The sequence below is a fragment of the Hypanus sabinus genome, chromosome 11 (genome assembly GCF_030144855.1).
Source record: "Hypanus sabinus isolate sHypSab1 chromosome 11, sHypSab1.hap1, whole genome shotgun sequence".
Classification (NCBI taxonomy): Eukaryota; Metazoa; Chordata; class Chondrichthyes; order Myliobatiformes; family Dasyatidae; genus Hypanus; species Hypanus sabinus.
The window spans coordinates 51,130,590-51,146,078 of NC_082716.1; the positions used below are offsets into that span (position 1 = coordinate 51,130,590).

Sequence of the window (15,489 nt, forward strand, 5' to 3'; positions counted from 1 at the left end):
ATCTCTACATAAGGTGACTCTGACAGGAGATAAATATGGCATGAATATCAGAGAAGGTAACAACTGAATAACATCAATCTTCTTATCTTTGATTAACAATCTTCCTGAGGCATTTGAGTTTGTTATCATATCTGACTTGATCCGAAGAGCAATTTTTCTCACAAGCTAATAACCATATTTAGGTTTTAGAGAAAAAGTAGTGAATAAACTTGTAACTTCGGAATTTTACTCTCTGTTTCCATCACTGGAGACAAGCTGTCTACTGATACCTGTTATAAACCCACTGATTCTTATGGCTATTGTATATTGACTATACCTCTTCCCACCTTGTCTCCTGTAAAAATGCTGTTCCCTTTTAACAGGTCCTTCGTCTCTGCCACATTTGTTCCCAGGGTGAAGGCTTCCTTTCCAGGGCATCAGAGATGTCTTCCTTCTTCAAAGAACAGGGTTTCTCTTCCTCCACCATTGATGCTGCCCTCATTCACACTCACCCCATTCCTGCCACCTTAACAGCTTCTCTTGTCCTCACCTACCACCCCATGAGCTTCTGCATCTCCCTCCATCTTTAACGGGACCTGAACACCAAACACATCTTTCCATCCCCACTCTCTACTTTCTGCAGGGATCTCTCCCTCTGTGATTCCCTTGTCCATCCACCCCTCCCACCAGTCTCTCTCCTGGCACTTATCCCTGCAAGCAGCAGAAGTGCTACACCCTCCCTCCCTCACCTCTGTTCAGGGCTCTAAGCAGATCTTCTGGTGAGGCAGCAATTCACCTGTGAATTTGTTGAGGTCATTTACTGCATCTGGTGCTCCCGATGCAGCCTCCTCTACCTGGTGAGATACGACGTAGATTGGAAGACTACTTTGTTAAGCTCCATCCGCAAAAAGAGAAATTTCCTGGTGGCCAACCATTTTAGTTCCTATTGCTATTCCCATTCTGACATATCGGTCCATGGCCTCCTGTTCTGTCATGATGAGGCCACTCTCAGGTTGGCCTTATGTTCCGTCTAGGTAGCCTCCAACCTGATGACATGAGCATTGATTTCTCCAACTGCTAATTTTCTTTCACCTCCTTCTTCCCTCTTCTTCATTTCCCCAATGTGGTGTCTTATCTCTTCTCCTCACATGCTTATTATCTCCCCCTTATGCCCCTCCTCCTTTCCTTTGCCCTTTCCCCCATCACCTCCCAGCTTCTTACTTCATTCCCCCTCCACCCACCTTATTATTCTGGCATTTTCCCTCATCCTTTCTAGACCTGATGACATGTTTCTACCTGTTTTTTCAGTTCCATAGATGCTGCCTGACCTGCTGAGGTTCCTCCAGCATTTTGTTTGTGTTACTTTAGGATTTTCCCCATATTCTTATTATTTTAGATTTGAAGCAACTGCAGCCTTTCAATTTCTAACTGATGTAGCAGAATATGATTTATTTCTACATATAGTATATTACACTATCAGAAAAAGAGCGCTAGGTTTACTTCTCTGACAGTGCTTTTATGTTGCTTGATATGTGCAATAAATGAGAAAGTATATGATCTTATGGTAATAGAACTGAAGATGTCTTAACTATACATATATGCTATATGTGGGACAAGAGACTGCAGATGTGTGGATGAAGAGTCTCAGCCCAAAATGTCAACTCCCTAGATTCCACCACAGATGATACCTGACCTGCTGAGTTCCTCCATCTCTTTTTGTGTTGCAGAAGCCTGCAAATTTCAAATCTGAAGCAAAAAACAAACTGTAAGATTATAAAAGATAGAAGAAAGTTAGGCCACTTGGCCCATTGAGTCAGCTGTGCCATTCCATCGTTGCTGATTTATTAACCTTCTATAGCAGTAAAAGTATTGCATATGAAAAAACAAACGGTTGGAAAAATTCAGCTGATCAAGCAGCAACTGTAGAGGTACCAAATGATGAACATTTTGGGATAAAACCTTTTCTCAGGACTGGTGCAGGGTCTCAACCTGAAACTATGACACGAGGAAATCTGCAGATGCTGGAACTTCAACCAACACACACAAAATGCTGGTGGAACCCGTTTCTCGGCCCGAAACGTCGACAATGCTTCTCCTATAGATGCTGCCTGGCCTGCTATGTTCCACCAGCATTTTGCATCTGAAACTATGACCATCTTTTTGCCTCCACAAATGCTGATTGACCCAGTATTTTTCCAGTCATTTGTCTTTGTTTGTATGTAATACTGTTTTCATTGAACTGTGACTTTATAGAACTGCAGCATCCTTTGTTCAATTTGGTATCATAATGGAGATATCTCTCTATATACAGTGGATTCCTGTTAATTGGGCAATTGATTAATCAGGATAGTTGCATATTTAGGATGAATCTTAAAAGGACAAAAATTAATTGAGAAAATCACTGGGTTTCCCTGATTAATTGGGACACTGTTCTGCTTAATTGAGACAGGAGACTGTTGCCGAACAGTTGTGTGGCTGTTAAATACTACACCATGCTTAAAGCAAACAGTTTTTTAAATACCATCAGTTGTGTGTGCTTGTATTATGTTATCCATTTGGGCCAACAGATGCTGAATCAGAAAGCGGTGATTTTTGATAACTTGGTGATTTCTATTTTGACTTTAGAAACATTTCATGTCCTTGGCATGATGCCACAAAAGATTTGACACTAGCCAAAGAAATTACCCTAAGAGTATTTGCTGATTTTGTTAATTTACAGTCAATCAAAAGAGCACAGCCGCGTATTTTGTATGAATTTACGAGCTAATAGACAATTGTATATTACTGTAGTAGTATTGGTGATCTTCTAATTTGTTAGGTATTTCATTTAAATGTACAATTTGTTACTCGGTTAAATGTCTTTTTTATATCTTTTTAACTATTTCCATGAAATTTTGGATAATTAGGCCAGCCACATAATTGGCCAAAATGTTCTTGCCCTGTGTCACAATTAACTGGAATCAACTATACAAATGGAAATGCATCTTTATATACAGTTACAAGAACAAGTTTATGAACCTTTGCAATTATCTGGTTTTCTGCATTAATTACTCGTAAAATGTGGTCTGATCTTCATCTAAGTCACAATAATAGACATACACAATCTGCCTAAACTAATAAGATACAAACAATTGTACTTTTCATGTCTTTATTGAACATATTGTTTAGTCATTCACAGTCCAGGCTGAAAAAAGTATGTGAACCCTTGTAATTAATAACTGGTAGAGCCTCCTTTTAGCAGCAATAACCTCCATCAAACCTTTCCTGTAGTTGCTGCACAACGGCGAAGAGGAATTTTAGACTATTCCTTCATGCAAAAGTTTCATTTCATCTGTATTTCTGGGATACCATCTTCAGTTCATGCCATAGCATCTCAATTACATTAAGGTCTGGACTCTGACTCGGTCATTCCAAAATACAAATTTTCTTTCTTTTTAAACCATTCTGTTGTTGGTTTACTCTTGTATTTCAGATCAATGTCTTGCTACATTATCCAACTTCTATTAAGCTTCAGGTGACAGACTGCTATCCTGATATTCTCCTGTAAAATGTCTTGATTCAATTTGGAATTCTGTGTTCCCTCAACGATTGCAAGCTCTTCAGCCTCTGAGGCAATAAAGCAGCCCTAACCCGATGATTCTCCTTCCAACATACTTTACAGTAGGGATGAAGTTTTGGTGTTGGTGTGCAGTGCCTTTATTCCTTCAAGCATAGTGGTGTGCATTTCTGCCAAGAAGTTCAACTTTGTCTCATCTGTTCACAGACCACTGTCCGAGAAGCGTTGTAGAACACCCAAATAGTCTTTTGCAAACTTGAGATAAGGAACAATGTTTTTTTTTGGAAGAGCAGTGGTTTCCTCCGTGGTGTGCTCTTGATGTGATCTTTGCAGCACACCCATTCCTAGGGAAAGTAGCCTCAGTAGTGAATTTCCTCCATTTGTAGACAATTTTTCTTCCAGTGGACTGATGAACACTCAGTCCTGCCAAAGGGTTTCAGCCCGAAACATTGACTGCTTTTTTCCATAGATGCTGCCTGTCCTGCTGACTTCCTCCAGCATTTTGTGTGTGTTGCTCAGGTCTTTAAACTGCTTTTGCAGCCTTTTTGAGCTTGATGCATATCTGTAATTCTCCTCCTAAGGTCCTCTGAAAGTTGTTTTGATTGAGGCATGGTGTACATAAATGGATCTTTCTTGAGAAGAGCAGGCTCTGTCAGTAACCTGACATTGTGTGTTTTTTATAGGGCAGGGCACCTCTACAATCCACACCTCCAATCTCATCTCATTGATCTTACTCCAAATAGCTTTTGTAGAAGGGATTGCCCCAGAGATTCACATCCCTTTTTGAACCTAGACTGTGATTATTTTAATGGTGTACTTAGTATTGATGAGAAGAAGTGCAATTTTGTGTGTGTGTGTGTGTTATTAGTTTAGACAGATTATATTTGTATATAATTCTGACTTAGATAAAGATCAGACCACATGTTATGAGTAATTAATGCAGTAAACCAGGTAATTGCAAAAGGTTCACAAACTTTTTCTTGCAAATATATATGTATAATATAGTTGTCTGAATAAGTATATCCAGTGAGTTAATGTTTACCAGCAGTGGGCACACCCATAAATAAATGGGCAGACAAAAAGATGGATAAATAAAAATAGAAATAAAAATGCTTGATAGGTCTCAACCAAGTTAAAAATAGAATCACCACAATTAGACTTCATGCTCCTCACTCAAAGAAGGAATATCATTCAGGGTTCCTCTCCTGATTGGTATCTAATGAGACACTAACACTCTTGGTCAATGCTCACTCTTGACTAATAGAATTTTGTATGTGGGTAATCATGGATCTGTACTAGCTCAGTGATGTTACCGGTAGGATGGATGGCGACCACAGAAATAGAAGTCATTGTAAAGCTAAATTGTTGAAGACCTAGCTGGACTGGAGAATGTGCAAAGGAGATTACAAGAATGTTACTTGGAATCAAGCATTTTAATTATTTGGAGAGTCAGGATAGGCTAGGTTTTTAATTCTCTGGAGGAATGACCTAATAGAGGTCTATAAAATTGAGGAAGATGGATCAGGGCAATAATAATATTTTCCCATTTGGGGATATCTAAGACAAAAGAGCATAGGCTATGAATGAAGGATAGGACGTTTACAGGGAATCTGAGGGAGATTTTTCCACACAGACTATGACTGGAATCTGGAACATGCTTTCTGAAGAGGTTGTAGAGGTAGATGATCTTGAAACTTTTAAGAAGTATCTAGATATTACTAAATTCAACAAGATATAAAAAGTTATGGACCTACAGTGGGTAAATGGGAATAGTATGGAGAGATACAAGAGTGCTCAGACTTGGAGGGCTGAAGAACCCGTGAGTGTGCTGTACATACAACATGATGATCCTCCAAATGAAATTTTACTTTGGTGGATGGGGAGAGGGGTGGTTGTGGAAATGTACCAATGTTAGATATGCAGGTGTAAAATGAAAGTATCAATAATATTCTGGCTACTATTTTATAAACATCTATTTAGCTATTGATTTCAATGGATGTTTGATAGTCACCAGTGTGTTAATGTAAGTAATAAAGCATTTTGTATGTTTAAGAACAAATAATTAAAAAGGGTTTACTTTTATCTCTTTTACAGTAGTGTGCCAATGCTTCGAATGTTTCATAGACATTCCAACTTAACATGTCTGCAGAAGGTATGTTTATAAAAAACAGAATGCTAAAGCTGTTTTATCTACAATATTGTTGTATAGATGGGGGGGTAGAACTGTGCCTGAAATTTAAAAGTATAACATCTTATACCTGGAAAATATGTATTTAATGGGGCACAGCACCTATTTATTCTATTGTATTTTAATGTTTCTGTTTTGCACTTTACTAACCATTGTTACAATCAGAGATGTTTGCACATTTTTTTTAAGATAAAGGCCAAAGAGACTGCTTTTTAAAGCTGTGTGTCTGCCAAAGATTTGCTGACAGGATGAGAAAAGTGGAGTGTTAGCAACCCCCTGAAGGCCAGAGGTGACCTTCATGATACATAGAGGCTTAAAACTAGGCTAATTTCATGCCGATGAGCCCTTGGATTAGGATCAACTATATGTGGCTGTGGAAATTTGAAGACATTCATCACTTATTAAGTTGGAAATCTGGTTAAGTGGGTCTCCCTAGAGACTATAATTTTTACTAGCCTATCAACTAGATAGATAGATAGATACTTTATTCATCCCCAAGGGGAAATTCAACATTTTTCCAGTGTCCCATACACTTATTGTAGCAAAACTAATTACATACAGTATTTAACTCAGTATAAATATGATATGCATCTAAAATCACCCTCCCAAAAAGCATTAATAAATAGCTTTTAAAAAGTTCTTAAATAGTTTACTAAAGTGCATTGAGTGGTAACTTAAGCTCAGTCCTAACCCCGGCACTTTAACATGTCTTGCCCCTGGTGGTTGAATTGTAGAGCTGAATGGCATTGGGGAGTAATGATCTCTTCATCCTGTCTGAGGAGCATTGCATTGACAGCAACCTGCTGCTGAAGCTGCTTCTCTGTCTCTGGATGGTGCTGTGCAGAGGATGTTCAGGGTTTTCCATGATTGACCGTAGCCTACTCAGCGCCCTCCGCTCTGCCACCGATGTCATACTCTCCAGTTCTGTGCCCACGACAGAACCCGCCTTCCTTACCAGCTTATTAAGACGTGAGGCGTCCCTCTTCTTAATGCTGCCTCCCCAGCACGCCACCACAAAGAAGAGGGCACTCTCCACAACTGACTGATAGAACATCATCAGCATCTCACTACAAACATTGAATGACGCCAGCCTTCTGAGGAAGTACAGTCGACTCTGTGCTTTCCTGCACAGGGCATCTGTGTTGGCAGTCCAGTCTAGCTTCTCGTCTAACTGCACTCCCAGATACTTGTATGTCTTAACCTGCTCCACACATTCTCCATTAATGATCACTGGCTCCATATGAGGCCTAGGTCTCCTAAAGTCCACCACCATCTCCTTGGTCTTGGTGATATTGAGACGCAGGTAGTTTGAGTTGCACCAATGTCAATGACTTTTCCCATGGTTCTAACATCGCTGTATCTCTCTTCAAAAACCAAACCATTGATCCTTTCATTCTTACAAACAAGTGCCCTTTCTTCACCATCGTGTTTCAATCGTGCAATAGCATTGAAATCAGCAATGAAATTTTGTCTCACTTTGGATATGTGATCAGTCCTTCTTTGCTTATCTGCATCTTTTTACAGGGCTGACCAAGTCATGCTTTTCTAATGTGAGTCTGCTCGACTATCATTCAGCTGAAGAGGATCACAGTCACTTTATTCCTTTCTTAGTAATTTAATCATAGCAAAGAGTAACTTCCATTGTCTACTTTTCCTACTCTTAGATTTTGCCTTGGTGTTTGCCAAAGACTGATCCTTAATACTCTCTCTCTCTCATTCTTCCTTCTTAAAAGATGAGGCCAAGCAAAATTCTGCTATTTATGTGTCAATTTACACTGACCAATAGTAACTCACAGTTAAGCAATGTATCAACTTTTTAAGTTATTTTCAAATTTCTCCATTGTATCACTTTTCGCTGACTATAATTTCCTCTAACCCTAAGACTATCAGTTATCTGCTCTCTTATTCCCCTCTTGAATTCAGTCACTCCAGTAGTGATGATAATGCTTTCAGTTGCTTTGGCCTTAAACTTTAGAATGCAGTCCCTTGCAATGTTCCCTCTAACCTTTAGTAGTCAGTGTGTGCAAAAATCTTAGGTTGTGCAAATTTTTTTCCCATGACAAAAATATGTGCGCACTGAAAGCACAAGTGGCACAGATTATGTAGGTTTACAAAATATTTGACATAAAACTGCACAGAATAACAACAATATAACATACATATTTAAGTCACTCAGTTATTTTTTCTCTCTCCTGTCTTTGGCATTTACCCATTCTTTGTAAACTCTATCTAGGCTAATAGAACTTCCATCCAATTGATAGCTTTTGATTCTCATTAACATATCCAAATGATATTCACCTAAACGGTTTCTCAGCTTGTTTTTGAGTTGATTTATTAGGCTAAAACCTTGTTCACAGTCCACACTAGATGAAAGAAAGGTTCCCCCAATGTCCATCAACTGTGCAAGGTCGTAAAATTCATTTTGAAGTACAAGTGCCACCATTTGAGCAAAGTTTGAAATCAGATTGGATTTAATTTTTACTTGCACGGAAAATTTGAAATCATCAAATTGTGTAACTATTACAGTATGTTCAGCTAGAAAATCATGATATTTTAGACATAAGGCATTAACTTGTTCATCGACAAATGTGAAGTCACAATCTGCAATTACGGAGAAATCAAAAGCTGACCATTCTTGTACCTCATCTTCAAGAAAACTTTCTTCTAAATGAACACAAAGACTATAAAAGTGAACACAAACTTATATCTACTGTGACGTTTTCGGTGTAGCGGTTTCTATTTTGTTAAGCCATTCAACTTTAAACAAATTTGCAGTTCTTTTGCGCTTCACGCCCTTTGCTTCTTTTGAATTCGACATAGTGAATCAATATTTTTTCAGTAAACATTTCAGTAAGCTATCTACAGGATTTGAAACAGATCTTTGTAAACTTTACGATATGAACACTGTCCGCCAAAGATGGCTGCCACCGTGATGCAGCTGTACAAACTGGAACAGGAAAGGTGAGGTGACGTAAATTAGTGACGTGCATTGTGGTATTTGAAAACCTGACTAACTAGTTAACAGAAACATCTAGCTAAAAGATTATTTTCAATAAGTATAATTATTAATTACTACATTATTTTAGGTAACTAACCTTTTGTGCGCACATTAATTTCCTTTGTGCGCTGGTTGAGAAATGTATGTGCGTGCGCACGTGCGCACAGCTTAGAGGGAACATAGTTCCCTTAGATTCTTCACCTGTCTTCTTCCATTTAAGATGCTCCATAAAGATCGCTTCTCAGTCTGGATATCAAATTTTATTTGGTGATATCTTGAGATGATCATAATTCTTAAAGAAAATATAAAGCTAAAAGTTTTTCTTGTAATAGTGAACACCCTCTTATGTATTGGAATAATTTACTATTTAGAACATAATTAACACTATATTAGCTAAATTACTGAAAAATGTGTAAATATATTTTTAACTTCTCTTGTACTGCAGCTGCTTGAATCCATGCGGAAAACATTGGAAAATCAGTGGAATACTGCAGTCACTGAAGAGTTTCTGGCCCAGATTGAAGATTTGTTCCTTTCAGGTTATACTGTTGACAACAGGAGCAGTAAATTTGAAACTATTGCTGAGCTTCCAGTAGAATCCAGTAATTAATTCCTTCTGCATGTATTTGTACGATATTAGTGTATGATATTTCACTTTCAAAAATCTAATGGCATTTTTAGAAAGATGGCCCAATGTTGTAGTGAGAGAGCCAGTGGAATATTTAGTACAATTTGGCTTGTTTGTAAAGGAAAATAAATAACAGAGGAAGTCCATGATTTTTCCCTGAGATACAGCAGTTTTTTGAAGATTACCTACTAAGAATTTCTTTAACATTTTAAAAAGCATGCAGTTTTTCCTGCTGTACTGGAGTATTATTACAGCAATTTAAGTTGTTTATGGGGCTGTTGAAAAGAAATTCAAATAGAAACAGCAGGTGCTACAATTTAAAACTGTTTTCACTGCTTCTGGATAGTTACTGGAGCCTGGGATCCAAGCAAGAAAATCTACATCAAAGGTGTCTTTTGTCTTCTCAGATTTCACCAACTTTCATATTTTGCAGTTGAGCGTGGCCTTCCATTTTTGTTAAGTAGAACATCATAGTTACTGTAACTGAGGTTTCAACAATGATCTTGGTGGCACAAGTAAGGCTGCATTTATAGACAATAGACAATAGGTGCAGGAGTAGGCCATTCAGCCCTTCGAGCCAGCACCGCCATTCAATGTGATCATGGCTGATCATCCACAATCAGTACCCCGTTCTTGCTTTCTCCCCATATCCCTTGACTCCGCTATCTTTAAGAGCCCTATCTAACTCTTTCTTGAAAGCATCCAGAGAATTGGCCTCCACTGCCTTCTGAGGCAGAGCATTCCATAGATCCACAACTCTCTGGGTGAAAATTTTTTTCCTGAACTCTGTTCTAAATGGCCTACCCCTTATTCTTAAACTGTGGCCTCTGGTTCTGGACGCCCCCAACATCGGGAACATGTTTCCTGCCTCTAGCGTGTCCAATCCCTTAATAATCTTATATGTTTCAATCAGGTCCCCTCTCAGCCTTCTAAATTCCAGTGTGTACAAACCCAGTCGCTCCAATCTTTCAACATATGACAGTTCCGCCATCCCGGGAATCAACCTCGTGAACCTACACTGCACTCCCTCAATAACAAGAATGTCCTTCCTCAAATTTGGAGACCAAAACTGAACACAATACTCCAGGTGTGGTCTCACCAGGGCCCTGAACACCTGCAGAAGGACCTTTTCGCTGCTATACTCAACTCCACTTGTTATGAAGGCCAACATTAGTTTTCTTCACTGCCTGGTGTACCTGCATCCTTACTTTCAGTGACTGATGAACAAGGACACCTAGACACCTAGGACACCTAAATTATTTTAAAAGGAATGAAGAATTTAACAGTAACACATATAAAATTCTGGAGGAACAGCAGATCAGATAGTATCTATAGAAAATAATAAATATTCAACGTTTCCAGCCTAGACCCTTCATCAGGACTTGAAACATCGACTGTTTATTCTTTCCATAGATGCTGCCCTGCTGTATTTGTCACCCTGGACTTCCAGCATCTGCAAATTCACTCGTGTTTATAAAGAGTTTAAGGAGCATTTCCAAAAAGTTTCTGTGCAGCAATCTTGCATTCAGAGTTTCTCTGGTATGCTCTAAACAGCATCATTTTCTCTTGCAATGCCAGACCAAAGGTATTGTTTTGAAATATGATATGTGACATCTGGCTTATAAGCCTCAGGTTTTAGCTAATACAGTGACATGTGGACTCCTGTTCCTGAAATCTGGACTGTGAGCAGAAGTGCAAATTTTATTTCATTATTTATATACTGATCTGAAGTGGCAGTTAAATGCTTATTCAGAACTGATCATCTTTCCTATCTGTTTCCCTAAAACCATAAAAAGTCATGATGCTTTTTATTTTCCTCCTACTTCTGTGCTTTAAAAAGAAAGGAGAATACTATTTCCAGTAATGTCAAAGGATATTCGGAGTTCCAGGGTTAAGAAGGAAGTAACAGTTGAAATAATAAATATGGCAGGCTGCATAGAAGGTGTTTGATACCAAAGTCAGGTGGTTAGTCTCTGCTTGGATTAACAATTTATTGATAAACTCAGTTGAAACCATTTATTGCAAAATAATCAAAACCCCTTTCACCAGGTAAAATATTACATATTGTATATAACATTGTATTAGTGTTTGCAATGGCGGAGAGAGTGTTCCCTGGAAATTTAAGAATATTTTAGGTGTCCCATGGTGTTGGATGCACCTTTAATAATCCTGGTGGAGGTAACTGCTTTATGAGGCAGATAAATTCATCATCAGTGGGTATCACATAAACTAGTAGTGTATTTTCTTGGTATAGCCGTAGTAATTCTGTCACAGTTGTTAATCAAGTTGTCTGATGGCAGTGTTTCCTATGCATACCAGTTGTTAACACAGACATCTGCTGCCTTCAAAGAAGCAACCACAATGTAAATTAAAGATAATGTAACTTCTAAACAATTGATTTAGAGATTGCATTTTATGATCCTGTTATTTATTACTGCTTCATTAGGAAATCCCTTTGATTACTGGAATCAGTATGAATTATTATAACTTGGAAGCACGCTTTAGAATCAGCAAGTTGACAATTCCCTGTTTATTTTAGGTCATGTGAGAGAAAATTCTTCACATTCGTTACCTGTTTAATTATATTTTTGGCATGAGAACCATGGTGGTGGGTCTTCATTTAGCCATCTTGTATAGAAATCTATCCAGGGTCTTTTAAGAGAATCCTGGATAGGTACATGGAGCTTAGAAAAATAGAGGGCTATGGGGAACCCTAGGTAATTTCTAAGTAAATACATGTTTTGCACAACATTGTGGGCAGAAGGGCCTGTATTGTGCTGTATGTTTTCTATGTTTCTATGTAACTTGGACTGTTCTTCTAAATTAAGAAATCATGACATTTTATATAACAAAGATGACTGGAGTGAGCAAATGCACTTTGTTGCAGCTAGAACAATTTGTGTACAGTCGTGATAGCTGTACCTTCAGCAATTCCTTCCCCACCTCCTACCCCCTTTAATGTTGCTTGAGCTACTTAGTTCCTGCAGCAGGTCATTGCTTCTGATTCCAATACTGCAGTCCATTGTTTCTGTACAACAAAAATGTCGTGTGTATAAAGATTAGATCTTCTCCAAGCTTCTTCTAAAATCTAAAGAAAACTGCATTTTTTTTTTTTTTTGGTGCAGTTTATTGGTGAGCATGGAATGTCTTCAGTGTTTTGATTGGAACATCCAGCAACATATAATGCTAATAAACAAATTAATATAATTTTTCAGAATAAAACTTTATAAGAGGTCATCTTAATCAACAAATGATTCTGTCATCCATTGCTCCAAACATTTTATTTTATCTTCACAATGAATTTACTAACCTTTAAAAATATGCTAATCTGAGGATCCAAGAACACAGAAATTTTCAACAGTAAAAGTCTTCAGTTCTATTTGTGCATCAGTAGCTTCATTAAGACAGTGTGGAAGTCATAATTTTTATAAGAGTCCACATTTTCCTCCCAGTAACATAAGGAACCAACATTTTTGGTGGTTTTTTTTTTAAAAATCCAGCTCTTTTCCCAGGTTTGCAGTGTGTTTGTGTTGGAAACTGAAAGGAAGTTCATTGTATCTCTCGCTGATGGACTTGGACTGCTCAAAGAAATAAAAGATTGACTTTTTATGTTAGTGATAATGTACTTTATCAAACTTTTTTATGATGTGTAAATGTATAAATTTTGCCAGTTTAAAAATGATGGAATTTATATTCATATTGCTTATATAATGTAAACAATTCAAATCAAAATTGTATGGGAAATATAAAAGTGAATTAGTTTGTGACAGGTGCATTTTGCAACATTAAAAAAATCAGACTAATTTCCACAGATGTTGAAAGAAGCAGCTTTGTTTCCATTTGATTCACAAGGAATTGAAGTAAAACAGGCTCTGTTTATTGAAAGGTGCAACACAGAAACTGTCCCTTCAGCCCATCTAGCCCGTACCAAACCATTTAAACTACCTCTTCCTGTAGACCTGCACCAGGACCATAGTCCTCCATACCCCTACCATCCATGTGCCTATCAAAACTTCTCTTCAAATTTGAAATTAAGCTTGCATGCACCTGTTGCACTTGCAGCTCGTTCCACACTCTCACAATCCTCTGAATGATGAAGTCTCCCCTCATGTTCCCTTTAAACTTTTCATCTTTTATTCTTAACCCATGTAACTCTGATTGTAGTCCCACCCAACCTCAGTGAAAAAGCCTGCTTGCATTTACGCTATATTAACCCCTTATAACTGTGTATGCCTCTAACAAATCTCCACCCCCCCCCACCCCAAGTCTTTTACATTTCAAGGAATATAGTCCTAACCTATTCAATCTTTCCTTACAACTCCGGTCCTCCAGTCCGAGCAACATCCTTGTAAATTTTCTCTGTACTCTTTCAACCTTATTTACATCTTTACATCTTTTGAATAAACAATAAAAATAATTTTTGTGATTATTTTGCATAATGCAGCATGATTTCACAGATCAAAAGCCACATAAGGAATTCAAGGTTTGCACTTATCATTTAACTTCAGAAACTTGATTGTGTTAAATTCTTAAAATCCCCAGTTCTTCTGATCTCTTGAAACCATTTTGTATATGCTGCATATTTAAATTGAGGGCACTCTGAGATAACCCAAAATACTACTATGGGATAATTCAACAATTTTAAATAGCTTACTGATGTTTAACAATGCTCAAAACCACTCTGGCACAATCCCAGGTTCTTGGTGCCTTCATGAGAATTATGTACTAGTATTCTCCAAGTCCAAAACAAGAAAAGGGATGTATAAAGATATAACAATTCACAAAACAAGACATCAGTATTTCAATACCTTTGCCGATGACATTAAGTGAGCTACTTGGAAGATATTTGGTTATAGCTTGAGCCAGTGCAGGTTGAAAGATCCCAAAGTTTTGAGACATCTTGAACTGATTTTCTTTTAACTCAAGGCAATAATTTTGGAGAGTTGCTCCGAAAATAGGTGATGGTAAATCAAGTTGGACCATCAGCTGCAATTTATTATTTGTTCCTATGCTTCAAATTATATGGTTCATGGATACTCGACATTCGTCTCTTACCTTTCATTTTCTCATTTGGTTAAGTTGCAATGAATAGTTTTAGTTAAAATCAAAGTACAATGAATGTATTGACAATATTACTGCATGGTAGCATACTGTACATATTTTTCTAGAACAATGTCTGTATTTTTCATAGTTAAAATATTTGACCATTTGTGAGATTGAAATCAAAAGTATATACAGCATATGTGATCATGTTTGTGCACTGCTCCTTAGGAAGGATTGTTTAATCTTGCTTGTTGCAGTTTTATGTTGTAATTAAAGAACTGAAGACTTAAAATGTTAAACTACAGTATTAATAAATCAATTTTGTACAGAATGTTGTATTCTACCTCTTTGGTTTATATATTGTATCAAGCTACACTTACTGCCAATAAGCAAAGTTTGTTGTCTGTATATACAGTATTATCTCTGATGTGAATATTTGTATCGGTAAAAACAAAATATGGGATTTTTTAAAATTTTTGATAATTGTTAAACTGGTTAAATTAAGTTTTCTTAATACAATTAATCTTTAGCGTAACATGCTGTGCTGAAAGTTTGCTGCACCAGGACTTTGCAAAATTTTGAATTGTTGAAATTTTATCTAAAAAAAATGTTTTGAGATAGTAGGATTGTGAACTCACAATGACAACTGGGACCTTCATGAATAATGGAAGATTTCTTAACTCGTTAAAGATAGGGATTGAAAAATAAACATTGGGAAGAGAAAGGCAATGGATGAGTTCCATGTTAAATCAGGTAGAGTAAAAGCTGACTTCTTTCCAGTAAAGGAAAACAGGACTCCATACTTGAATTATTTATTTCTGAGTAGAAGAAGTTAATTGGCAATTACTAACAAATATCACTACATTGAAAGTGTACAGTACTTGTTTATTAATTGCCAGTATATAGTGAATTTAATAACCAGTTAATATGTATATACCAAATCAGATGAAACCCAGGAGTAGTTAAGTAGGTGCAAGATGACGTTTTCAGTAACAAGTGGAACTTACGCAGCAACTTTGCACACCATTAAGCATCTTTATCACAAATTGCCAAAGGATTCTTTGTATTCTTGTGTTCTTTGTAATCAATCCCTTTGC

General features: G+C 37.3%; 1 protein-coding gene across 1 annotated transcript in view; it reads left to right on the forward strand.

The window, feature by feature from the left end:
- The window catches only part of mysm1 (Myb-like, SWIRM and MPN domains 1), a 122,290-nt gene extending 107,567 nt beyond the window's left edge, over window positions 1–14,723 (forward strand). The window contains exons 19-20 of the mRNA XM_059984320.1: window positions 5,630–5,687; window positions 9,167–14,723. Coding sequence (XP_059840303.1) covers window positions 5,630–5,687; window positions 9,167–9,331 — 223 coding nt within the window. The 3' untranslated portion in view covers window positions 9,332–14,723. The remainder of the gene's footprint in view (window positions 1–5,629; window positions 5,688–9,166) is intronic.
- Window positions 14,724–15,489: the final 766 nt, after the last annotated feature.